General features: G+C 48.9%; 1 protein-coding gene across 2 annotated transcripts in view; it reads right to left on the reverse strand.

The window, feature by feature from the left end:
• Positions 1-25292, reverse strand: part of IGSF21 (immunoglobin superfamily member 21) — a 1341695-nt gene that overhangs the window by 221013 nt on the left and 1095390 nt on the right. For both annotated transcript variants that reach the window (XM_078641115.1, XM_078641114.1), the window contains exon 6: positions 19728-20199. In XM_078641115.1, the coding sequence (XP_078497241.1) occupies positions 19728-20199 (472 nt within the window). The remainder of the gene's footprint in view (positions 1-19727; positions 20200-25292) is intronic.

The following is a 25292-nucleotide window of genomic DNA, read 5'->3' on the forward strand; positions in this document are numbered from 1 at the left end:
AAGCGAAGGGAAATCCAGAGAGAAAATGACTCTCCTTAAAGGATGACTCTTGTTAAAGGATTTCCCTTCCCCTACAACGCTCACCTGGTATGATATTGTTGGAAACCGGCTATTTCTGGTAGGCTAAGGCTGATGCCAAAGCCAGGCAGAAACCACCATTCCAGTCAGGGCAAGGAAGTCACACGCCAAGATAACCCCTGCTTACCCTCTAGGTAGCATGGCGCGGGCAGTCTAGGCTAAACTCGGAGGCGATGTGTAAAGCATTTGCGTCAGCGCACAACAGCAACAACATACTAGGCACACCACAAAAGAGACTCCACACAAGGTTATATTAAAATAACTTTTGTATTGTCAAAACATATCAGATAGAAATCACACATGTACATGGTGCCAACTGGCACGGCAATATTCACAAGGGATTATTTACAAGACAGGGCCACATGGGCCACTGTCTGAATCAACACTTTGCAGATATAGAAATACTTGTCAGAAATTAGAATAAAAGTATATAAACTTCACTGTAACACAAAGTAACAGTTATAGATCACATCCCGTAACTACTGGGAACAGGTAAGTACCACCTACGCAACCCTAAACTCCTTGGGAGACTGTCACGCAGGGGACCAGGACCTCACTAGGACCACCTGTACTAAAAAGAACAACCACCTAAGTATCACACAGCATTTAGGGGTCTAAGAAAGAACACATTACCCATGATGTATGAAACACATTCAGAGGAGTAGTAGAGAAAACCACATAATGCATAAACCTACACATTCAGCGGGGTTAAGAATAAGGTACATGATGCACTAAAATACATTCAGGGGTACAGCGCAAGAAGACACATGATGACTAAACATTCAGAGGTGCAGCGCAGGAAAAGAGAGACACATAATGCATAAAAACATTCAGAGGTGCCAGAGCAATACAATAGCGCAAGAATCACATGATGTCTAAAAACATTCAGGGGTGCAGGAATAACACATGATGCAAGAGAACACATTCAGAGGTGCAAGAACCATATCATTGCACAAAGACTCACATAAGCCACCACCTGTGGCAGTCCCTAGGCCAACTGGCCTTGTTGGGGCTCAGACGCCCTGAGTCTCAGTGTCAGGGTGTGCTGCCATGCAGCGCCAGTCTCAAAGTACAAAAAGCCTAAACGTGGCAGCTGCCCACGAAGTGCTGGGCAACTGTGTACCAGAAGCTGTGGCAGGGCTCTCAGTAGCCCCTAGAACAAATCTGCGCCACCTGAGCCACACAGGCTCTAAAACAAACACTGCGCACGTTGGAGCCACACAGGCCCTGGCCAACACGGGTCAAACGTTGGAGCCACACTGGCTCTAAAGCAACATGCCCCCTGGAGCCTCCCTGGACACGAGCTTCTCCCAGGCAGGAGGGGACGGGCACCGACAATATGCCCCGACGCCCCTACTTATCTAACATGGCCCCCAAGAGCCTCAACAGGCTCTGAACACGACTTAGGGCAGTTGGAGTCCCTCACGGGGGACTCGAGTCAAGAAAACGCCCTCCTGAGCCTCAACAGGCTCACCAAACAACATGCGGGCACGAGCCTCTCACAGGGCTCCAAGTAATATGCCCCGCGATCGTCGGGGCGGCCCTCTGCCAAGCGGGGCCGCCCAAAGCATCCTCGCTCCGTTGGAGTCCCTCACGGGGGACTCTGGCACAAATACTGCCCCCGGGTTGTGGGAGCCTCTACAGGCTCTGCGCGACGTTGGGGCGGCCCACTGCCATCGGGGGCCGCCCTGCATACACCAGCGTCTTAGGGCCGGTCAAACGCCCGCACCCCACTCACCGGTCTCCTGAGGCGGCGGCTGCACGCGGGGGCTCTCTGCTCCTGCCGCCGGAGCCCCGCCTGCTCCTCCAGATGGCAGCTCCTCCCGCCGGCCTCGATGTGGCGGCTTCCACTGGCGGCGGGGGAATCTCCGGTCTCCCTCTCCACACGGGAGACCGGCAACGACAACCCAGAGCTTCTCCCCAGGCAGGGGGAAGCGGGAACAGCCCTCTCCCGGCCACCATGCGTCCTTCCTCCTCTTCGGCTCCCCACCACGTCACGCAGCTTCCAGGAGTCAGCCAACCACAGCGCGGCTCCTGGACCAGGCTCCCGTCCAAGGACCAATCAGAGCACGGCTCTCCTCGGGTCTCGGCCAATCCGGTCGCGGCCCCTTCGTGGTTGTTTTCTCCGCGGCAGATCGAGGTGGGCCCTCGTAAATAATTAAATAAATACGGGCAAGAAGCCTCAGCGCGTCCAGCGCTATAAGTGAGCAGGAAAGCGCTCCTAAGCGCTAGGAAGTCCAGAGAAAGCGCTCTCAACAGGAAAAGGCAGCTTCTCCATGCTGCCACGGTCCCAGAGCCTCCCAGGGGTAAAGCCAAGTCCCCCCCTCAGCCCAGGCAGGGCAGAGGGGTCCCCCAGGAGTCCAGGCATCCAGGAGCTGGGCAGCACCCACCCCTGGTCGATTCAAGTCCTGAAAACAAGAACCATTTGGAAGGAGACACAGCCCCTTCTTATACACAAAAATGCCTTTGAAGTACTTTGAAGCTTTCGTGCAAGGGGCCCTGAGTACTGGAATGTTTCTGGTTTACGTCTCCCTGACAGCTTCAGGGCCAGAGGTGACAGTGGGCCATCAGGATGGAGAGCCAGCAGGGTGGGCGGCAGGCACGGCCCGGCACCACCAGACGCTCTTTCCTCCCATCCCTGACAGCAGAGGGGCCTTTCATCTACGGCTGACTCAGACCCCCTCCTCCGGGGCCCTGCAGACCCTGCAGACCCTGTCCTACTCAAACCAGACAGTCCATCTACCAACAGGCCCAGGCATGCCTGGGCCAGGCCCATCAGCCAATCACGTGCTAGCAGACTCACTACACAATTCTGCCAACTTCTAAAAGTGGCGCTTCTGGACTAGATACAGCCATGCCGCATACACCATTCTGCAGCATTCATTCTCATGAGTTCATACATATCAAACTCGACCCTGCACTCCCCATGCATCAGGAATCTACCATGGGCATACATATTCCCCATTCATTCCTATGGGAGGGCAGGGCGCTCACCATCCATACACAGAGAGCACACGCACTTTACACTGTACTACAGTGAAAAAGTGCGCAGAGGCCTAAAAATCCCCAACCCAGGTTCCAAACATAGGCTAGGAAAAAGCAAAAAGTCACGGGGTAAACCTGCCCAAAGGACCGGGTCCAACACATCCCCCTTCCAGCCAAAACGCAGGGTAGACCAATCACTACACTGATGGTCTTCAATGCTTTGGGCAACAAAACCACGGAGACGGGCCTGCAGGGCAGGGCCACCTTACAGTTTTTCGCCACTCGGAACCCACAGGGATTTCCCTCAACAAAAGCTCTCTGACACAACTAGGATACCCCACTGGTACACACTAGTCATCCACAGCCAGGACCAGGCCCTAGGCCATCCAAAGATCACAGGTCCTAACCACTCCACAGAGTGGGGGCAGAAGCCCCTGGCACACAATAGCCAATCTCCACTCTCTCTCTCAGGGTAGCTACACTACCACTGATCCTACACCCTAGGGACCACACCCTCAGGCTGACTAGAGGTCACAGCAAGAATGCCCGATCCGACCTCTACTCCACCAATGTTAGAACTGGGGGTCTCTAGTTGGCAGAGGTAAGTACCTTAGACCAAGTAGGGACCCTCGCTTCCAGTCAGGGTGAAGGAATAACCCTCACAGGGAAGCACTCACCAGAACACAACTCTCCTACCAGATCAGGACCTCACTCCGTCACTGGTCTACCACCTGGAAACGATTCCACTTTTGAGGTACAAAGCACACAGCACAGTCCCTCTTCAAGCAGGTGGGGGGACATCGCACCCAGCAAAGCCCCCTTTCCTCTACCTTAGTGGAAACAACAAACCGCAGGCGGGCCCCAGAACACACAGCAAGGGCAGCCCCCTCGGTCTCTTCAGCTGATTCACTTTGGTAGAGTTCCTCTTGACCTAGAAGTTTCCTAATCTCCCAACCTAGGATTTACACCCTTAAGTTGTACCGGGGTCAGAAGTACACCGTCCTTCTGCACCCCCTTCCAGTTCCACTATCACAGGCACAGTATGTCTCAGGCTAGACAGAGCACACGCCAGCGGCGTAGCAGCGACACACTCTCCTCCCACCGGGGTCAGAAGTAAGGACACCGTCCCTCTGCACCCCCCTCCAGAGTTCTGCACCCTCCCACCTGGCAGCGGTACCCCTGGAAGCCAACAACCGGTCAGGACACGGACTACAGATGCCCTTCCCTCCAGGTCAGGCTGAACCTGAACCTGGCCTCCCCCCTCCTCGGGGAACAACCTCCAGAGGCCCCAAAAAAAAAAAAATGGTCAAGCACTCTAGACGGTCAAATGCTCAGCGAGCCAGGACTTCTGCACCCTCCACTTAGGAGCGGTACTGCCCAACACTAGGACCGCCGGAGTTCTGATTACAGACACTCCCCGTCCTCTTGACACAGGAAGATCCTCCTCAAATGACTTAGAAGTACAGCCTAGGCCCCTGACCTGGCGCTCCCTTAGGGAACCCTCCAGGCCCCGAGACAGGGTTTCGGGCCAACGTGGGACACACCGTCCCACACTCACTCCGCCTCCACTGAGACAGGACGTGATCCCCTACACCCCTACCATCCTAATGGGACATAGCTGGGCTACACATGAACCTCTTCACCTACACAGGATCATCAGATACACAAGCCACTACTTTTAGAATCACTTTCTAATGTCTCTGCACGACATCCAGCACACCGCCAGACATCCACCTTCTTGTCCAATGCCTCTGCAGGATCTCCTGCACACCACCAGAGGTACACCTCACGTGCAAGCTCCTTAAAAAACTCACACGAACTCCTCCAGTTCAACACAGCACTCATCCACACACTCCCCCTCCAGACTGGTGAGACAGTTCCTCACTGCCTCTGACTCTCAACCTGTCACCCTCTTACTGAGCACCAGGCACCATACTCTGGGAACTGGGAATGGGACTTCACGCACTGGACACATTTAAGCTGCCACCACTGGATCCTACCATACTGGGGAATCCAGACACACACACACTACACTCAGGGAATAACCACCCTCCTGAGCAAGCAATTTCTCCTCCACCCTCCCTCTCTTCCATCTACCCACACAGGGACAGGAATAGGGATTGGATACTGGACCCAGCAAGGGATTCCTAACCTATGGGAACCTCCCCTATCTACTGGCGTCCCGCCCTGTCATTTTCTCTCATCTGCCACTAAACATAAAGCGCAGGAACATCATCTGAAAATGACACTTTTCAGGAAAAACAAAATCAAAAACAATAATCCCAAATATGTGACTATCTGAAAAACGCAGAGTTTTTGTAATGTAGCCAGTTGTCGCTATGGCACTGAGCAAACGCAAGTCCAAATCCGCACCGCTGCCACCAATGCTGGAAACCGGCTATTTCGGGTAGGCTAAGGCTGACGCCAAAGCCAGGCCGAAACCACCATTCCAGTCAGGGCAAGGAAGTCACACGCCAAGATAACCCCTGCTCGCCCTCTAGGTAGCATGGCGCGGGCAGTCTAGGCTAAACTCGGAGGCGATGTGTAAAGCATTTGCGTCAGCGCACAACAGCAACAACATACTAGGCACACCACAAAAGAGACTCCACACAAGGTTATATTAAAATAACTTTTGTATTGTCAAAACATATCAGATAGAAATCACACATGTACATGGTGCCAACTGGCACGGCAATATTCACAAGGGATTATTTACAAGACAGGGCCACATGGGCCACTGTCTGAATCAACACTTTGCAGATATAGAAATACTTGTCAGAAATTAGAATAAAAGTATATAAACTTCACTGTAACACAAAGTAACAGTTATAGATCACATCCCGTAACTACTGGGAACAGGTAAGTACCACCTACGCAACCCTAAACTCCTTGGGAGACTGTCACGCAGGGGACCAGGACCTCACTAGGACCACCTGTACTAAAAAGAACAACCACCTAAGTATCACACAGCATTTAGGGGTCTAAGAAAGAACACATTACCCATGATGTATGAAACACATTCAGAGGAGTAGTAGAGAAAACCACATAATGCATAAACCTACACATTCAGCGGGGTTAAGAATAAGGTACATGATGCACTAATATACATTCAGGGGTGCAGCGCAAGAAGACACATGATGACTAAACATTCAGAGGTGCAGCGCAGGAAAAGAGAGACACATAATGCATAAAAACATTCAGAGGTGCCAGAGCAATACAATAGCGCAAGAATCACATGATGTCTAAAAACATTCAGGGGTGCAGGAATAACACATGATGCAAGAGAACACATTCAGAGGTGCAAGAACCATATCATTGCGCAAAGACTCACATAAGCCACCACCTGTGGCAGTCCCTAGGCCAACTGGCCTTGTTGGGGCTCAGACGCCCTGAGTCTCAGTGTCAGGGTGCGCTGCCATGCAGCGCCAGTCTCAAAGTACAAAAAGCCTAAACGTGGCAGCTGCCCACGAAGTGCTGGGCAACTGTGTACCAGAAGCTGTGGCAGGGCTCTCAGTAGCCCCTAGAACAAATCTGCGCCACCTGAGCCACACAGGCTCTAAAACAAACACTGCGCATGTTGGAGCCACACAGGCCCTGGCCAACACGGGTCAAACGTTGGAGCCACACTGGCTCTAAAGCAACATGCCCCCTGGAGCCTCCCTGGACACGAGCTTCTCCCAGGCAGGAGGGGACGGGCACCGACAATATGCCCCGACGCCCCTACTTATCTAACATGGCCCCCAAGAGCCTCAACAGGCTCTGAACACGACTTAGGGCAGTTGGAGTCCCTCACGGGGGACTCGAGTCAAGAAAACGCCCTCCTGAGCCTCAACAGGCTCACCAAACAACATGCGGGCACGAGCCTCTCACAGGGCTCCAAGTAATATGCCCCGCGATCGTCGGGGCGGCCCTCTGCCAAGCGGGGCCGCCCAAAGCATCCTCGCTCCGTTGGAGTCCCTCACGGGGGACTCTGGCACAAATACTGCCCCCGGGTTGTGGGAGCCTCTACAGGATCTGCGCGACGTTGGGGCGGCCCACTGCCATCGGGGGCCGCCCTGCATACACCAGCGTCTTAGGGCCGGTCAAACGCCCGCACCCCACTCACCGGTCTCCTGAGGCGGCGGCTGCACGCGGGGGCTCTCTGCTCCTGCCGCCGGAGCCCCGCCTGCTCCTCCAGACGGCAGCTCCTCCCGCCGGCCTCGATGTGGCGGCTTCCACTGGCGGCGGGGGAATCTCCGGTCTCCCTCTCCACACGGGAGACCGGCAACGACAACCCAGAGCTTCTCCCCAGGCAGGGGGAAGCGGGAACAGCCCTCTCCCGGCCACCATGCGTCCTTCCTCCTCTTCGGCTCCCCACCACGTCACGCAGCTTCCAGGAGTCAGCCAACCACAGCGCGGCTCCTGGACCAGGCTCCCGTCCAAGGACCAATCAGAGCACGGCTCTCCTCGGGTCTCGGCCAATCCGGTCGCGGCCCCTTCGTGGTTGTTTTCTCCGCGGCAGATCGAGGTGGGCACTCGTAAATAATTAAATAAATACGGGCAAGAAGCCTCAGCGCGTCCAGCGCTATAAGTGAGCAGGAAAGCGCTCCTAAGCGCTAGGAAGTCCAGAGAAAGCGCTCTCAACAGGAAAAGGCAGCTTCTCCATGCTGCCACGGTCCCAGAGCCTCCCAGGGGTAAAGCCAAGTCCCCCCCTCAGCCCAGGCAGGGCAGAGGGGTCCCCCAGGAGTCCAGGCATCCAGGAGCTGGGCAGCACCCACCCCTGGTCGATTCAAGTCCTGAAAACAAGAACCATTTGGAAGGAGACACAGCCCCTTCTTATACACAAAAATGCCTTTGAAGTACTTTGAAGCTTTCGTGCAAGGGGCCCTGAGTACTGGAATGTTTCTGGTTTACGTCTCCCTGACAGCTTCAGGGCCAGAGGTGACAGTGGGCCGTCAGGATGGAGAGCCAGCAGGGTGGGCGGCAGGCACGGCCCGGCACCACCAGACGCTCTTTCCTCCCATCCCTGACAGCAGAGGGGCCTTTCATCTACGGCTGACTCAGACCCCCTCCTCCGGGGCCCTGCAGACCCTGCAGACCCTGTCCTACTCAAACCAGACAGTCCATCTACCAACAGGCCCAGGCATGCCTGGGCCAGGCCCATCAGCCAATCACGTGCTAGCAGACTCACTACACAATTCTGCCAACTTCTAAAAGTGGCGCTTCTGGACTAGATACAGCCATGCCGCATACACCATTCTGCAGCATTCATTCTCACGAGTTCATACATATCAAACTCGACCCTGCACTCCCCATGCATCAGGAATCTACCATGGGCATACATATTCCCCATTCATTCCTATGGGAGGGCAGGGCGCTCACCATCCATACACAGAGAGCACACGCACTTTACACTGTACTACAGTGAAAAAGTGCGCAGAGGCCTAAAAATCCCCAACCCAGGTTCCAAACATAGGCTAGGAAAAAGCAAAAAGTCACGGGGTAAATCTGCTCAAAGGACCGGGTCCAACACATATCAAGCCCCAACTTCTAGTGAGAAGTGAGCAGTGTGAGCACGCCCACTTCGATGCTCCTCTGTCACTACAGTCCAGGATGGCCTGTGCCAGGGCACAAAAATAAGCCCGATAGAGACCCGTTTCGAGGCCCCCTTTAAAAACCTGCTGGTGCTCAGCACCGGTGAGACCCGGCCCACTTAAAGCCCTGGTTATCGCTGCTGTTAGCTCCAGGTCTCCCAATTCACACAGGGTGGGAGAGGCCTAGTGTTAAACAGCCGGGCCCCTTTCTTTCCTCCCTTCACATCTCATTTTGCAGTAAATGAGGCCGGAAGTGCTGCATTTACGGGAGGCTCTCACCTGGCGCCGCATTACTGCCGGGCTCTCTTCAAACAAGAAACACATTAAACAGCGATGCTTTGTAAACCAAAGCGATGGAGGCGAGCGATCTACATACAAAGCCCATTAGAGGCCCGTTACCTCCATCACGGCTGGCAGCTCAGACTGCGCGCCCGCCGCAGACCCAGAGATGGATGCTGCTTGTGGGGAGCCCAGGCAGCCCCTTTCCCGCGTGGGCAGCAGCTGCCACAGGCGTGCCAGCCTCCAATCAGAGCTGAGCTGCAGCGGTGGTCGGTTCTGCAAGGGGGGGGGGTTATTGGAATATTGTCCTGTGGAAGGGTGTGTTCTAGTGCGCACTAGTCTCTGCCGAGGACCAGCTATAACCAGAGAAGGGGGAGGGGGCACCCTGGCCTCTCTCCACACTCCACAGCATGATGTCACCGCCACGGAGTGCTTAGTTTGTGCCGGTGGTTACAGGTGGTGAGCACCGACACTTATTTGTGTCATTATTTTGGACTTCTTTTCCATCCTCAGACTTTTAACCAGATCAAGGAAGAAAATCAGAAACGTTAAAGAGGAAGAAGCAGGTAGGATACCTACAAAATGAGATAAAGAGACAGAAGTTATGTTATAAAGGTATTTGTAACGCGCACTGCTACTCAAGAGTGTCCTGGCGCGTGGGGAAACAATAACATGGGAGGCAGCAAGGGCTAGATGAATTGTTTAAACAGATGAGTTTTTAGCTGCTTTTTGAAGGTGGACAGTTCCTTAATGTGCCAAAGATCATCTGGGAGAGCATTCCATAGAGTGGCAGCCTTGACCGTAAAGGACTGCCCCCCAAGACGTGCTCTCCGAAATCTGGGGATCACCAACCGTCTTTGCAGAGCTGAGCGCAGGGGTCAGCTGGGAGTATAAAAGGCAAACCTGGAACTGATATAGGCAGGGCCTGAGCCGTGTAGTGCCTTGTGTGTCATGGTCAGTGCTTTAAACTGCACACGCTGAGCAACGGGCAGCCAGTGCAGGTTGCTCAGCTGCTTGCGAACGCTTAGGCACCTCGGGATGTTAAATAAAAGCCTAACTGCAGCATTCTGAATGACCTGCAGCTTTCCCAGGAGGTACCCTGGGATGCCGAGGTACAGGGCGGTGGAAGAAAGGTGCATGAGGGTTAAAGAATGAAGACTAAGCAGCAGTGGTATCGGGCAGCACGTAGAATCCGTAGTGCCAGTGGAGGGCCTCTAATACAAATTCAGGGCCCATTCACTTTTTGGTTACAAATTAAGAGGTGACCAAATATGAGAATGGAGATAAGGCCGACACGCCCAGGGGCTAAGGTTCAGCTTGCCTGCCTCGCTCTGGTCAGATTACAGGGTGGTTAATCTACAGCATTTCTATTCATGTGCTTTTGAAGGTAGTTTGTCATCTGCGATGAAGCTCTGCACTGTCTCATTTATTTGCAGTCACGGGTAAGGTCCCCAGTGGGCTTTCGGATATAGCCAGTGTAAGCCTCAGCGCTGCTTGTGATGAGGTCTGTGAGTAGCAAAGCAGTCTTCTCTGTTTATTTCGAGGAAGTGATTGGAGAGTCCGTTCTGTGGCTGTTTTTGCAGATTATTTTTTTTACTGGTACAGGCATCTTCTTTTTTTTTTTTTTAGCAGATTTCTGGATAAAGCGGTTTGTTGTTAGTTTAAGCCTTATCCTCTCAGTTTTATTTTAGAGTTTAAGGTAGAAGTGAAGTTGTGTAGGGGCTAGAATGGAGCCTCGAGGCACCTCGCCTGAGGGAGGCATGAGTGACATGGATGTGGCAGAGTGTTTGTCTGTCTTTACTTAATGGATCTGTCACTAAGGGAGGAACGGGTCCTGTTAATGACAGAACGGCCTAGCCCACCTGTCTTAGTAAGGTGTTGATAGTTGTCAAGTGGACGGCCGAATTCAAGCCAATGTAAGGTGCAGCACGCGACTTTGACTAAGTGTATCGTCAATTACCTTAGAGCTGCAATATATCTGCTGCATTCTTCACTGACACCAGAGTGATTAGGGTTCAGAAGAGAATTTTTATAAATGTGTTTTTTTTTTAATTGGACGTTTACGATGATGCCGTAGGATTTGTGTAGGAAGGAAGAAATGTGATAAGTCTTCGGTTTTTAAGATAATTGATACCTGCAGTGCTTAATATGAGCCGATGTGGCCCAATGGCACTCCCTTTTGGGGACTGGCAATTATCTTTCCGACCCAGAGCAAAAGAGAGAAAAACACCAAAGGAGCAAATGGGGAGGGAGAGAGAGAAAGATGAGGAAACAGAGGCAAAGCAACTAGGCAGGGATGAAAAAGAAGCTGAAAGAGTGAAATAAAGGGGCAAGGGGTGTATGGTGGTAGGAGAAAAAGGCATGAGGTGGAGTCAAGACTATGCGGCCTTGGTATTCGGCAATTGTAACATTCGTCAGCACCGGCTTTGGGCTTCTAAGAAGAACTTTAGGCACCCTCATACATTTGTTTACAAATCAAGCACTGGACATCTTCAGTGGGTTTATTTCATTTGTCAGAAGGAGCACATTCTGCTGAAGGTACCAAAGGGTACCAAGCTTCACCAGCAAAACCATCCACTTTGACGCAGACTTGCAGAAACACTCTCTCTACAACCCCCCCATCTCTTCTGTGACCTGCCTGAGAGTACTTTGGGGGGGGGGGCATTCTCATATGGACAAGCTCCCTCAACAAAGGACTGCTCTAGGAGATCAGAGTAGCAAGGTTATATACAATTATGTATGTATATACTATATATAGTATATACACAGTATATATGTGTATATTAACATACTGTGTATATTAACTTGCTGCTGTGATCCACAAAAGCAGCCATTACCCCCTTGGAGACGAGATAACTCATTTGAGTCAGGACAATGCCTGCGTGCCACAGATATTGTCTGGTCCAATTGTGTTCTTCAATAGAACATTCTTTGGCCCTGTCCACATAGCTGAACTGTCACGGATTGGTATTGCCCCCTACAGTTACATTGCTCACTTAGAATAACATTGGTTGTCGTTTCCTAATCTAATTGTGTTTTTTTATTTCCTTTAAAAATTACATCTTTCAATACACTGTCTTATTTGTGGTTTTTGGTATTTGTTACTACCTGTCAATCCATTCTTCACAGAGCGTAGGCCTTGATTGACTGATTGGCTGTGCTGCAACAGATGATCCAAAGATGCTATAGATTCTTTGTCTGAATGCTGTTTTCTTAGTATCCAGGAAACACTCAAAATGTGATGGGAGAAATGCTTGCCAGAAGTTTATCCACTGTCAATCTATCTGGGAATCATTCCAATCCATCGATCTTTCGCCCAACTCAGATCAGACCCACACATATGCAAATTAGTCTTTGCCTAGCTCCAATAGGAGCAGTTCAGTCCGAACTGCCAAGCAAGGTCCTCCCTGAACCAGAACACAGGTGACCAAAGACCTGCTTGATTGGGTCTTTCTAGTTGGGTGTAGCTTTGTTCCAATGGCACAGTGAGCAAGGAACTCATATCCGGGCATAGCCTTGGTCGCTTAGGGGGATACATGAAACACATAACTTGCAATACGTCTCACCACTGCCAATCACTCAGGGAAGAATTCCGACCCATTGTTCTTTTACCTACTACGCCACCTCAGATTAGATCTAGCCATATGCAAATCAATCTTGGTCCAGCTCCAATAGAGAAAGTCTGGCCCAAACTGGCAATCCGCTTGTATTTGGCTGGTATGCAGGCTGGTAGGCAGTGCATGCATAACATCTCCAGGACTTTTAGATGTTCTGTCTATTGTAACTGAATTTTGGGAAATGTCTGATGCAAGTGATTAGGAATTGACCTCCCATCCTCAACACTCATCACTCTTTCACTAATGACAGAAACAAACAGCTCCATCAAGCGGGGACATTGGCTCTCGTCCCAGATTTTAGTCCTATTATTACTATTACTTCTAAGTCTCTGTCTGTGAATATCATTTGCTTCCCTGGAAAATTCCCAAACTGTGGGAAGTGTGGGTGTAGTGACACCTGTGGCTTTGGGGTGATGCTGGGCAGGTATTCACAGGTGTCCTCAGATTGCTGGAGATCACAATGATGCTTGCATTTGATGCTCCCCATCAGTCAAAGAAGGTCATGTGATGTTTCTTGAAAGTAGACAGTGGGGCCTATGTTCCCAGCACCAATGATCCCTTTGAAGGTATGTAATGTTCCCCATCCGATAGCATGTGTCAGACTCACCTAGTGTTTAATTTGTATAAATCTGAGTGCCGGTTCCCAAGGTATTTCTCAGGAGGCCTTCGTGGCTGGCACTACCCACTGTCCCAGCCAGCAATGCCAAATACTAACCATCACCCAAAACAAGTGTGACAGTTTGACAATTTCAGGACACCTAAAAGAGGTAATACGGCCTGGACCATTTGCATTTATTTAAGTACTTTGAATTTGCTGTTCATGAGCGCTGCTCAAAAATATACAGACAGTGCCACCACATGGTCGGCTGTCATAAATAAGCGCCGGTGTTTACAAATAAGGGTCGCTGCTAAGCACTGGCAAACCCTGCCATAAATTAACCCCTCCCCTGCTGATGACGGAACCGCTCCGTCATCAGCTGCGGTGGCGCTGTGCTGATGACGGAGCGGTTCCGTCATGGCCCGCTTGGCACGGCTTCGCGGCGCGGATTCCGCGCCTGCGCTGAGCGTTCCATTGAGCGGGCGGGCCATGACAGAACCGCTCCGTCATGAGCACAGCGCAACCGCGGCTGGTGACGGAGCGGTTCCGTCACCAGCATGCGCCCGCCGCGCGGCCGCCCCGCCCCCCTTAGCACTGCGGCGGAATAGCCACCGCAGTGAAGGGGTTAAACACTGGACTCAACCCAAGAGGGTGCCTTTTGTGCAGGCATCCACATTCGTTTGAAATGAGCAGTGAGCTTAATCGCAGGATTGTGATTGCTGCCCTTGGGGTTAGGGACTCTCGTGCCTCAACCCAGAGATCAGCTTTTTGCACTGTGAGTCAGTGATGAGGTCAGACTGTGCTAACAGAAAGGAAAGCTTTAGAGTAATCCCTGTGCGCACTGCACCTGTCTAAAATGGGCTGGAACTACCTGACATCATGGAATGCAAAATAAGAAATGAACAACATACATTATACACTCTTGAATTCCAAATGATGCATTGACGTTGCTTTGGTACAAAATTTAAATCAGGACATCACATTTTGTTCAGACCTTGTTAGACTTCGATGAAACACAAGTATTGCCTATCAAATTACACGTCAAGTCACTGACAGTGCACAGGAGGGCTACTCTCTGGCCAGGTGCAGCAAATCAGACTAAGAGTCCTTGGACACAGAACTCACCCCAGTTGCACACTACTAACAGATCTAAATTTGAAATAAAAGACAACTACAGCTTGGATTATACCTCACACAGAAGTATAAACCAGTACCCGATTTGTATGTCTCTAACGGAAAGGAGGGAACAATCCAGTAGTGCTCGAATAATTGTGGGGGTGCTGGCAACAATATGGATTGTAAATATCCAAAAATCACACAAAGAACATGTACAGCACATGAGTCCCGCCCATTCGGCAGGAGAGTGGGAAAGGTGTTTGTATCCAGTAATGCGTTTTGGAATACCCTGCCACAAAAATGCTACTAAAGTACAGTGTTGTAGACAGAACAAAGTCATTTACATACAGCCGATTATCCATTGTACTTGCCACAGAAGTCACACTGACATGGAGTTTATTGCTAAAACCATACACAGCGCACAAAGGATAATGAGTGGAAATCGTTTTTCAGCAAATATTTACCATTTGCAGATCACCAATTAAAGTGTCTCAATATGTGTTGAACCTATTACAATCTGCTTTCCTAGCTACTGATATATTTTAAATATTTGTATAGTTATTTTACAGGTATCTAAATTCTGTGTTAGAAAACAATTACATCCTAAGCCTTTCTTATCACACCCCCTGGGCCCCAACAACATTGCCAGATAGTTCACTTTATAAAGTCCTCTAACTTTGCAGTTAGAGAAAGAAAAGTATACACCAAGCTATTCGTTAAAAGAATAAACAGCAATTTGGCAGAAAACATAGCCAGACATTTAAACTGGCTTTGAATTCACAGTAAATATAACAAGATAACAGCAAAAGTTAAAGGCATCTTTATTGCTCATTCACCTTTTGAACTTCAGCTTCGCTCATTTGAGGGGCTGCAACACCCCCTGCAGCCCTCTTTCCAATGCCTGTAGCACAAGCTCTCCACCATTACTTTAACACAACATTGGAAGCCACTATGGTGACTCCTCTTGTCTCCACAAACCTTTATGACTCAGAGAGCGCTCTCTGACCTGTTCCTCCCCATCTTTACTTTGAGGACAAAATATGTTCTTGAGTTGGTTTTAAAAGATATACTGAGGTCTGTGCTTGAGGTGTTCCTGGTTGGCCTCCATGAAATACATTCCTCAAGAGGCAGTCTCATTCATCGCTTGGCGTGCTTGAACAGATGAAGACAGGAAAGGGGAGAGAGGGATAGGGAGCAATGACATAGCCTGGCTTGTAGCCAAGAAGTGTGACAAAGGGAAAAAAAGCAGACAAGCTTTCTGCCTCTATGCACTGAGGATCTGGAATAATATCCTTCCACAGATCAGGCTTGTGTCATCACTCAATCAATTCAGGAATGAGCTAAGGACACATCGGTGCAATGAACGACTCATTGATTACTAAGAGGGTCCTTTCCGCTCCTCAGGCTCCGGGCACAGCAACAGAAATGTCAGTTTCCCTCCATTACTATAGTGTACAGTCTGTAAACTTATGGCATAGTTCCTGTATGTCCTTATTGCTGTGTACACTGCTTTGTTGTTCTCCAGCTAGGTTTGCAGTATAGACAGACCAATACATACAAACAAACGCGCCCATGAGGTAAGAGCGGTGAGGCCGTGTTGGGTGGGGAGGGGGTGTGGAATCCGACAGAAGACCTCGAGGGAAAATTAAATAAATAATGCATTTTCCCTCATCGTTGTCTGTCGAAATCCCCACCACCCGGCCCCGCTGTCTCACCGCTCTTACCTGCACGGGCCGCGGCCGCACACAAACACATAGGGAGATACTTAAAGCAAAGAGAGGCAGCTTTGATACTGGCAATCAAAATGATGCGCGGTTTACATGTTGTCCTCAGCGGACACAAGCAAGAAATGAAAGCTGTATCGAGCAAGGCAGAGGATGAGAGAGGCATGATAGAGACATAGAAACTCTCAGCTACACTAAACACACGAGGCAGCAGAATACAGAGCTCGGCTTCCAGAAGTGGCGCAGACAAAGCTGCAAATTAATTCAAATATCCCCTGGGCAGAAAGAGAGAGACAACAACACTGAGCAAGCACATTGCACACGTGGAAGATCAGATGGCTTCTGTAAATAAGAAGCAGGAAGGGAAAGGAGAGGCTGGGAGCACCTGCTGTTCCTACCTCCCCAATTCTACATTTCTGTGAGTGACAGGACCTTCTACCAGCACCAGGACTGCACTGAAGGCTTCATGTCTGGGAGCTACAGTTAATTGTTTACTGTCATGAAGAGTACTCACCCTTTCCTTGACCTCCTTTCGGGTCTCACCTGTAGACAGAGTTAGCTGCCTGTTGTCGAAAAGATCTATTGTTCCTAATATTTTAAACTATACACATATTTTGGGGCTGGGGTCATCATCCTGCTCTTGATTCGATGGCTTCTTGTCTGTTTCACTTCCATTCTGTCCTTCATATTCTTTCTTTGTTCCACCTCTGGAGCATTTCATCTTCGCCTTTTCCGACTGGATGTCTTGTGTTTTTCCCCTGCTTGCATTCAGGGAGCTACTTGTTTCTTTTGCTTTTAGCACTCCGTGGGAGTGCATGCCTAGTCTTGTTCTCTGGCTAAAGTTGTGCTGTCCACCTTGTTCTCTTGTGTTACTAGTGTTACTTCGCCCTCCTCCCACAGCCATTCAATTGCATCCCCTGTCCTTCTTTTTCTGGCTTTTAAATACATATTTAGAACCTTTCCCTGCTCCTTTGCTGCTGAACCAGCCACCGCTGCTCCTACCACTGGTTGGCACCATCTTCCACTCACAACCCCAAGATGCTCCTCCATTGCTCCCTTACACATGATTTCTGAATCATAAGTATGGGTGTTTGTTTCCCCCACTGACAGGATGAAGCCCAACAGCAGTGGCATAACGTAAAATGATAAGACCCCCTGCCAAATGTGAAGAGGAACCCCGGCGTCTCCCAGATCGCACAGATATTCATTGGTCTTGGGCTCGATGGGCCCCCCTTGCACTGCAGGGGCCTGCTCAGGAAAGCAGAGTGGCTTTCCCGAGCATTGAACTATTTCTTATCCATGCCATTGCACCCATTCTGCAAGGCATGCAATGGCATGGCTTAAAGGGTAAGGGGGTCCCCTCCGAAAACCAATAAACCCTGTCCCCCCCACATCACCCTGGGGACTAAGGTGGGGCTCTTTTACGCCCCTGCCCAGCCATTTAGGGTAAACGAATCCTCTAGGGGTAGGGCCAAGACTAATTTGCACATGTTTAGCCCTTGTCTCCAAAAACATGATACACTGGAACGCAGCCGAGTATAATTATCACTTTCCAAGCTTATTTCAAATATTGCATCATCACCTTTTGCTTCATTGGTTAATAATTCTGCGTGTCCATCCATTTCTGGTTTGTCCCTTGTGCTGAAGTGTTCATTTAGCTAATTACAGCACTTTTCCTCATTTCCCATACAATTTTTTCTCTCCTCTGTCCTCTTCTTCCCCACTTCCCCTCATGTCCTATGTAAGGCTTTGCTAGAGTAATCTGCAGCTTCATGATATACATGACTTCCAGGTACAATGGTGTGGAGTTAAGAAGAGTAAATCTACTTTTACCTATATGCACTTACTTTGATAATATAGCGGTAGTGAACTTTCTGCTCTCAGTAATGCTGCAGGTTGATATTCTGCACTCATTGCTGTGATAGAACCCATGTTTGAGAGTGCTGAACTCCAAGAAATGTAACGTATCCCAGGAATAAAGGTGTCATGGGTAAAGGAATATACTACACGTTGATGGCATGCAAGGCAAACATTTTCTTTCCAAACCACTGCTGCTTGTGGTATAAATAACACAAAAGAGTCAGCTTGACCAATGAGCCTTTTTTAGACGACTGTGTAATACCTGGTATACAGCACCCAAATACGAAGGTTACGTGTAGAGTGTTGTGTTGAAAGATCATCCCTGGAGTATTATGTCTAGCACTGGAACAATGAGAACTGTATTCAGCTCTGGATGTCACATCTGGAGTACTGCATCCAATACTGGAGGCCAAATCTAATGACCCATCTCCAGTTCCAGAAGGTGCATCTGAAGTCTATGTTTGTTACTAGAGGCTACATCTGGAGAATGGTGCCCAATTCTGGAGGCCACCAATGACTAAGTGTTCAGTATTGAAGACCATGCCTGGAGTTTTGTGTCCATTACTGGTGACCGAATCTCTTGGAGGCTAAAGACAGATTAGAGGCATGTGAGCACAGCCGGTGAGGAGAGGCTGTAGAATGTAGACCTGCACCCACTGGAGGAAAGGAGGGCGTGGGAACATGAAAACACCATTCTAGTTCCTAAAGGAAACAAGTACACTTCGGAGCATCTTCTGAGGTAGAGTACACAACTAGGGGCAGATTTACAATAACTGGCGCATCCCTGCATATCACCAGGGATGCACCAGTTATTGTGCGTCATGGCTCCGCCACCATGGATGCGCCGCATTTACAATGCGGCGCACCATGGGGCAAAAATGGACAGATGCGTGACGCATCTGCTGCTGTATAGGCGGCGCATTGCTGGAGTTGCGTCGCAAGCTGCATCAATCCTTACACCTGCTTCAAGCAGGCACAGGATTTTGATTCAGCATGGCCCTAAAAGTGGCTGAGTGAAATCTTGAAGATTTCACTCAGCCACTTTTAGGAGGCGTGCCTTTGCCGGAACGCCCCCCACACCCCGCACAGGAACACCTACATGTGGCACAGGGCTTTAAAACGTGACGCATCTCCCAGATGCGTCACGTTGTAAGTACCCCACACCATGGTGCTGAATTTGGGCCGCCGCTGCGTCACAAAAGTGACACAACGGTGGCGTAATAGAGGAGCAAGGGGCTTATAAATCTGCCCCCTAGTACTTGAAATGATGCGTTGAGACTGAGGGGAATGCAAGGGAAGGATTAAAAAATATTATGTTATAAAGATGGTAGTATAATATGAAATTGCTTCCAGTGAATGCAGTAGCACCTACATTTGTGTATTTAATTTGGAAAGTCTTGAGATAGACACATGGTAGTTACATCACTAAACAATTCAAAATAAAGCTGGGCACCCTATGCAGTTTCTGTAGTGAGTCCGCAGAAAACAGTCAGACCACTATCACCTGCCAGGTAACCGTGTGCGGATTTATGTGCTGTCCATTTTCTCTAAGAGGCTGTTATGGATGTGGTCATGTCACTCAGGGGCCTCAGACTTGGGATTGGCTTTGCCTTAGCAATAGGTTCTTTTCATATGCAGATACAGAGAATTGTGAACAGGGATATTTATTTTGTGTGTTTATTTAATAGCTAAGCATTGTCTCTTTCCAGTTTGCCTCTACTTTCTAGCTTTTTAGATCTTAAGTTTGTTATTTTTCATCTTCTGACATCCAAGCTTACAATTCCTCCCAATTCTTGACTCCCAGTGATACATACAAGGCAGCGGCAATGAACGTGCATGCAAGAGTGCTGTGTGAGGGTTTTGGACCATCATGCATGGAGCATAGAAAGCAGCTTACCTAGCGTAACTTCGGACTGCATGGGCATGGACAGGGCCGGATGCTTCACTTCACAGCTAAATAGTGCCTCATTGTCCACCTGGGGGTTAAGAGTCCAAGTAAGCATGGCCCGCACCTCCACGGTGCCGTCGCTCATGGGCAAGTGGGCCTGATGAAAGAAGTAGGTCGGCTCTGTGGTATGCACCCACCGCGGGAACTCACGGCTCACCACCGTCTCTGGCACGGGCTCGGTGACGGGGATAGGGGCTACTTCCCTCTCAAGGGCAAAGAAGGGGTAGGGATCCTCTGTGAAGGGCAATGGGGCACGCTCCTCCAAGTCAAGTAGAGAAAGGGAGCGTTGCATCTTGGTGTCGTCCATATCTCGATGAAGAAAATTGCGAGGCAGCCGACCATCTAGGAGTCCAGCGGCAGCAAGAGGCGGCTCCACCATTGGCACCACTTCGATCAACTCGCTGTCTCTCTTGAAGTACACCTAGTAAAGCAAGCACAGGCAGAGCAAGTTACCTGTAAAATCTACCAGGATGGAGAGGTTCTACACAAAGTAACATGATTGTTAACATCTAGAAACTTAAAACATGACAATATATGTCCTTTAACTTATAGTTACGTGGTGGGTACTGGAGGAGGGAAAAAAATATTAGTGCTTGGCAGGATAGTGAGGTCGACATCACTGCACTAAGCCCCTTAGGTTGGATAGGAAGGTGATTCCCTGACAAGTGTGTTATTCATAAAAGTTGCCAGCATAGAGGCAGAGTTTGCCAGACATCGGACCAGCATGAAATCAATTAGGATTGGTAGACAGAATGCAGAAGCTATCATGAAGGCTAGGTGCAAACATCAGGAGACAGAAACTTGAATTGCTTCATGAGACTGCAGCACTGGTAGACATAGCTGGACTAGTAATTCTGTCACACAAACATGTTCTCAGAAGGCTGTAGGCTCGGGGCTGCTTTCAGTGCAGGATGGGCTGCCATAACCCAACCATGCACCTAGGACCCCTTATAGGTGTTGCCTCCAGCAGTGTAAGACTGATTTAGATACCTCCCTGATCACAGCCACCGATGAAATCCGAATCCTCCTCGACTGAGGAGAAACAGCAGGCTGATCCTCCTCATCCTCTAAGCAGCCTTCAACACCATATCCCACAACACTGTGAACGAAAGACTCCACCACATTGGCAGTCAAGGAGATGCACTCAAATGAATCACCTACTTCCTCATCTAAAGAGCACAGAGTGTATGCTTATCGCCCTTCACCTCCAAACCCAAGGATATTGTCTGTGGTGTCCCCCAGGGCTTATCTTTCAGCCCCATGCTACTCAACGCATATATGACCCCACTGCCCAACATCGTCAGATCTCATGGTCTAAGCATAATATCCTACACAGACGAAGCCAAACTCATCATCTCACTCACTGATGACCCTACCACCACCAGAACCAACTTCCATAGATGCATGAGAAGCGTCACCGACTGGATGAAGAACAACTGCCTGAAGGTGAACACAGACAATACAAAAGTACTTCTCTTTGGCAACAACAGTAACCCATGGAACGACTCCTGGTGGCCGTCAGATCTGGGACTCGCACCAACACCTGCCGACCACGTCAGAAACCTCTGAATCATCATTGATAACAAGTTCACCATGAAATCCCAAATCAACGTTGTGTCCTCCACCTGGTTCAGTATTCTGCATATGCTATGTAAGATATCCAAATTACTACCCCTGCACACAAGATGCATAATGACACAGGGCTTCATCTCCAGCCGACTGGTCTATGGCAAGGCTCTCTAAGTATGAATCATCATGCACCTCCTACAGAGACTTCATACCATACAGAATACCACAGCCAGACTCATCCTCAACCTCCCCCCGACAAACCCGCATCACTCTCCAACTCAGGTAACTCCACTTACTCCCTGTACAGAAGAGATGCCAATTCAAGGCTCACAAGGCTCTACACAGCCAAGACCCACCTATATTAATCCCCGCCTGAACTCCCACCAATCATCGAGAAGTTTCCGCTCCCCCTTTCTATCAGCTGCCCACACCCTCCTCATATACTTAAGTAGAAGCGGAGGACGCTCCTTCTTCTACATCGCAGCAAAGACCTGGAATAGCCTCCCCACACAGCATCGGACCTTCATCTCACTTCCGGAATTCCAGTGAGCCCTCAAGACCTGGCTGTTCGAATGAGCATTCCGGGACCTGCAAACGCCTGGATACCCTACTGGGGGATTAGCAGGGCTATATAGAACCTGATTGGTTGATTTTTGCCAGGGCTTAGTTTTGCTTCTAACTTGACCCTGCTGGTAGAGAGAGAGAGTGGAGCCCATCACAATGAAACACTTTCATTTTTACCAATGTTTTGGTACTAGGCTAACTTTAAAGGCTAACAGGGAAGCCAGAATCTGTGGAATTATACACTCTCCTTGTCTCTGTAAGTGCCTTAGAAAACACTTTATGGCTGGATAGCATGGAGGATTGTTGCGTGACAGCCACAGTCCTATAATTTTGTGTGAGTAGCCTGGAGTGAAAAATGCACAGTACTCAAGCCAGGCTTGTCCTCAGGGAAATACTCACTTTCTGCACCTTTCCCTTCATGCACTTCTACAACAAATACATGCCCTGAAAGAAAGACGCATATAGGATCTCTCAGCTCGCAAACCCAACCCTAGGTGAGCTGGAGGCATCACCGTCTTCTAACTCTTCTGGCTTTTCCTTATTCGCATCGACTGAATGTCGAGAACGGAAGCCAAGGAATGTCTAAACATATTTGCCCAAGAGAAGCCAACGGGGCCATATGTCTATTCCTGAAAGGCAAAAGGGTTTGACAAATTTCTGTTTTTTTGGAAATTGTAGAGATATTGCTACCGAATTCCCTTGCTGAAGTAGTAAGGATGTATTAGGTCTGGCGTTCTTCAAGACATTTGTTTTTTAAATTAAACTTGTATATAGAATATAATTCCATTGGGGGGGGGGTGAACCATCCCTTTTCCTCCATTGATCTGTTGCTGTGTCATTCAATTTTTAATTCCACCCACTACAACATGGCACAGTGGGCCATCCCACTTTAGCCATTGGCCAAGTTTACTGTAAATGACTGAATACTGCCCCTTCAGTAAGTTAATCAGTCAGAAAATCTTTATTCGCTTGTGAGACACATGCATAAAAGTAGATACACAGCCATTCATTAATCTCAACCTATACAGCGTAAAAATCCATATTCTAGCATAAAAGACAATAAAATCACCAAAGCATGATTTTCCAGGAGAAAGCTACAGTTTTGGAGAAAGATACAGTTTTGAAGAAAGCACTAACTCTAAAACAAACCTCTTGGTTTGAAGCAGTTGGAAGTGTCGATGGCTATACTACATTGTAAAAAAATCTATCTTCTTAGGTAAGTAAATAAAAACCTTTTAGCATAAGGCATGTAAAATTGGCAAAAACATACTATGTAAAAGAGATTGAGTGAAATCCCCATCATAAGGACATACTTTAGATAGCAGTGCGTGTTGGAAGCCTAACGGAAAACATAATAAATAAATAATCATCCCGGCCCAGAACCTAAATAATATCGACCTTTTCCATTTACCCAGCACCACCCTCTAATAAAATTCCATCCCATCACCTGACCTTGAAATTAAGATTTCCCCCATGGTAGGTTTCACCATTTCCGCCTCTTCCCTCTCACTCGCCAAAAACTGGGCCTTCACAACTTTCTTATCCTGGGGTCAGATTAAAAAAGGATTGACAAACAAAAGTGGAAATAACCAAGACATTTAGGGTTTCTGAAACATATGCAAGCCATGGAATACTAAAGGCCTTATCAAGACCTTAACAGTCCTTTGTAATGTCAAGAGTGGGAGTGGCCTCTGGGTTGGCACATACAGAGAGACATAGTGCTGCAGGGACTCATTTAATCTGGTCTTCCAGATATCTAAAGCCCATTTACTTATGGATACTAATAGAGGAGGAAGTGAACGGGATGGATAATGCATTCCTAGGAAAGAGAATTTCCTCTTTCTGTAAATTACCACAGTCAATAACGCCCCACACTCCAGCATCATAGGCTGCAATATGGGTGCACATCCTATTATATATCTCAAAATAAGGGGTGAGGCCCAGGCCATCAATCAGCATATCATTGGGTCCGGGTGCCTTATGGTCTGGGGGAAAAAACAACTGCCTCCATAACTTCATCAACTGTAAAGGTCAGATTGAAGCACGAGACGTTTCAACCATCAAGAACCAAGTCCGAGTATCCAGCCTCCTCTACTCTATAAAGTCCTCAAAAGTGGTTGACCCTTCCAGCGACATTATTATAACAGCAAAGGAGGGAGGGAGTGATAGATTAACAGGTGCGGCCCAGGCCCAGGCCGTATCCCAGAATTCACTTAGATGTTTCATTTTAGCAGTGGCTGCCACATACTGACACTTAGCTGCATTGACCTCCAGTTTGCGTTCCCTCGAGGATTCTTTATAAAACCTACAAGCAGTGACCACGGCAGCAGGATCCCTAGGATGTGCTGTTAGAGTAGCCCTCAATTGTCTATTAGCCCACGAGCATTTAGAGTTAAACCATTTAGGATGGCAACGATTGCCATCAGGGTCTTCAAAAATGGCACCCTTGATATGGGCACCTAGCGCCTCAAAAGACAGTGCAAGATCCATGCTAGTCACGTCATCCCTGGGACATTGAATAAAAGGTCTCTAGGCGGGCACCCAGTAGCCTGCCCAAATGATGACCTGGATTATCAAACCTCCAGAGAAGTTTTGCCATGAGTTACAAGGGGGAGATAACATGAGGGATTTGAGGGAAGGGGTGGATTTATGAACCGGCAAATTAAGAAAGCCTATCAAAGCATTGTGATCGCAAAAAGAAGTGACCAACATCTCAATGCCTGATGCTATTAATCTGACTCCTTGATACAAAAATATAATCAATAGTGGTAGCATAGCCCGACCTCTGATAAGACAGTTGGTCATAAGCGCCAGCAAATTCCAACACATTAATCAGATCCAGATCTGCCCATTAACCATAATACTAAGAACCTGTTATTGCCACACCTTACTTTATCGGCAGGAGCCACTGGACCTTAAGCTATAGACTCCACATTGATTTTGGTATTAAAATCCACTCCCACTATAACAGGCAGAGAGACCTGATCAGAGCCGCACGTACCCACCAGACTGGTTAGACGACCGAACAACTGAGCAGATTTGTGATTAGGGCAATTAGAAAAATCATTATTATAAAAATTAATTACATAAACCATATTGGAATGCTGCCCCCTAAGTAAAATAATTTGGATTACAGAACTTCTTGCATTCCCCAGTTAATATCCAATGCCATGGAAGAGAATTCACCAAATTAAAATACCACCCTTAGCTCGACTCGCCAACAATGGAATAGAGGGTTTAGGGTGACAGGAAAAGCCCTGGAAAGTGACCTATGTGTTCTCACAGGTCTCCTGGAAGAAACAAATATCCTAAATGTTCATGAGTGCAATCAAGTCAAGGGACTGGAGCTTAGACCTCAGTCCTGCTAGATTCCAGGACAAA

Source organism: Lissotriton helveticus, chromosome 5_1, assembly GCF_964261635.1.
Source record: "Lissotriton helveticus chromosome 5_1, aLisHel1.1, whole genome shotgun sequence".
NCBI lineage: Eukaryota > Metazoa > Chordata > Amphibia > Caudata > Salamandridae > Lissotriton > Lissotriton helveticus.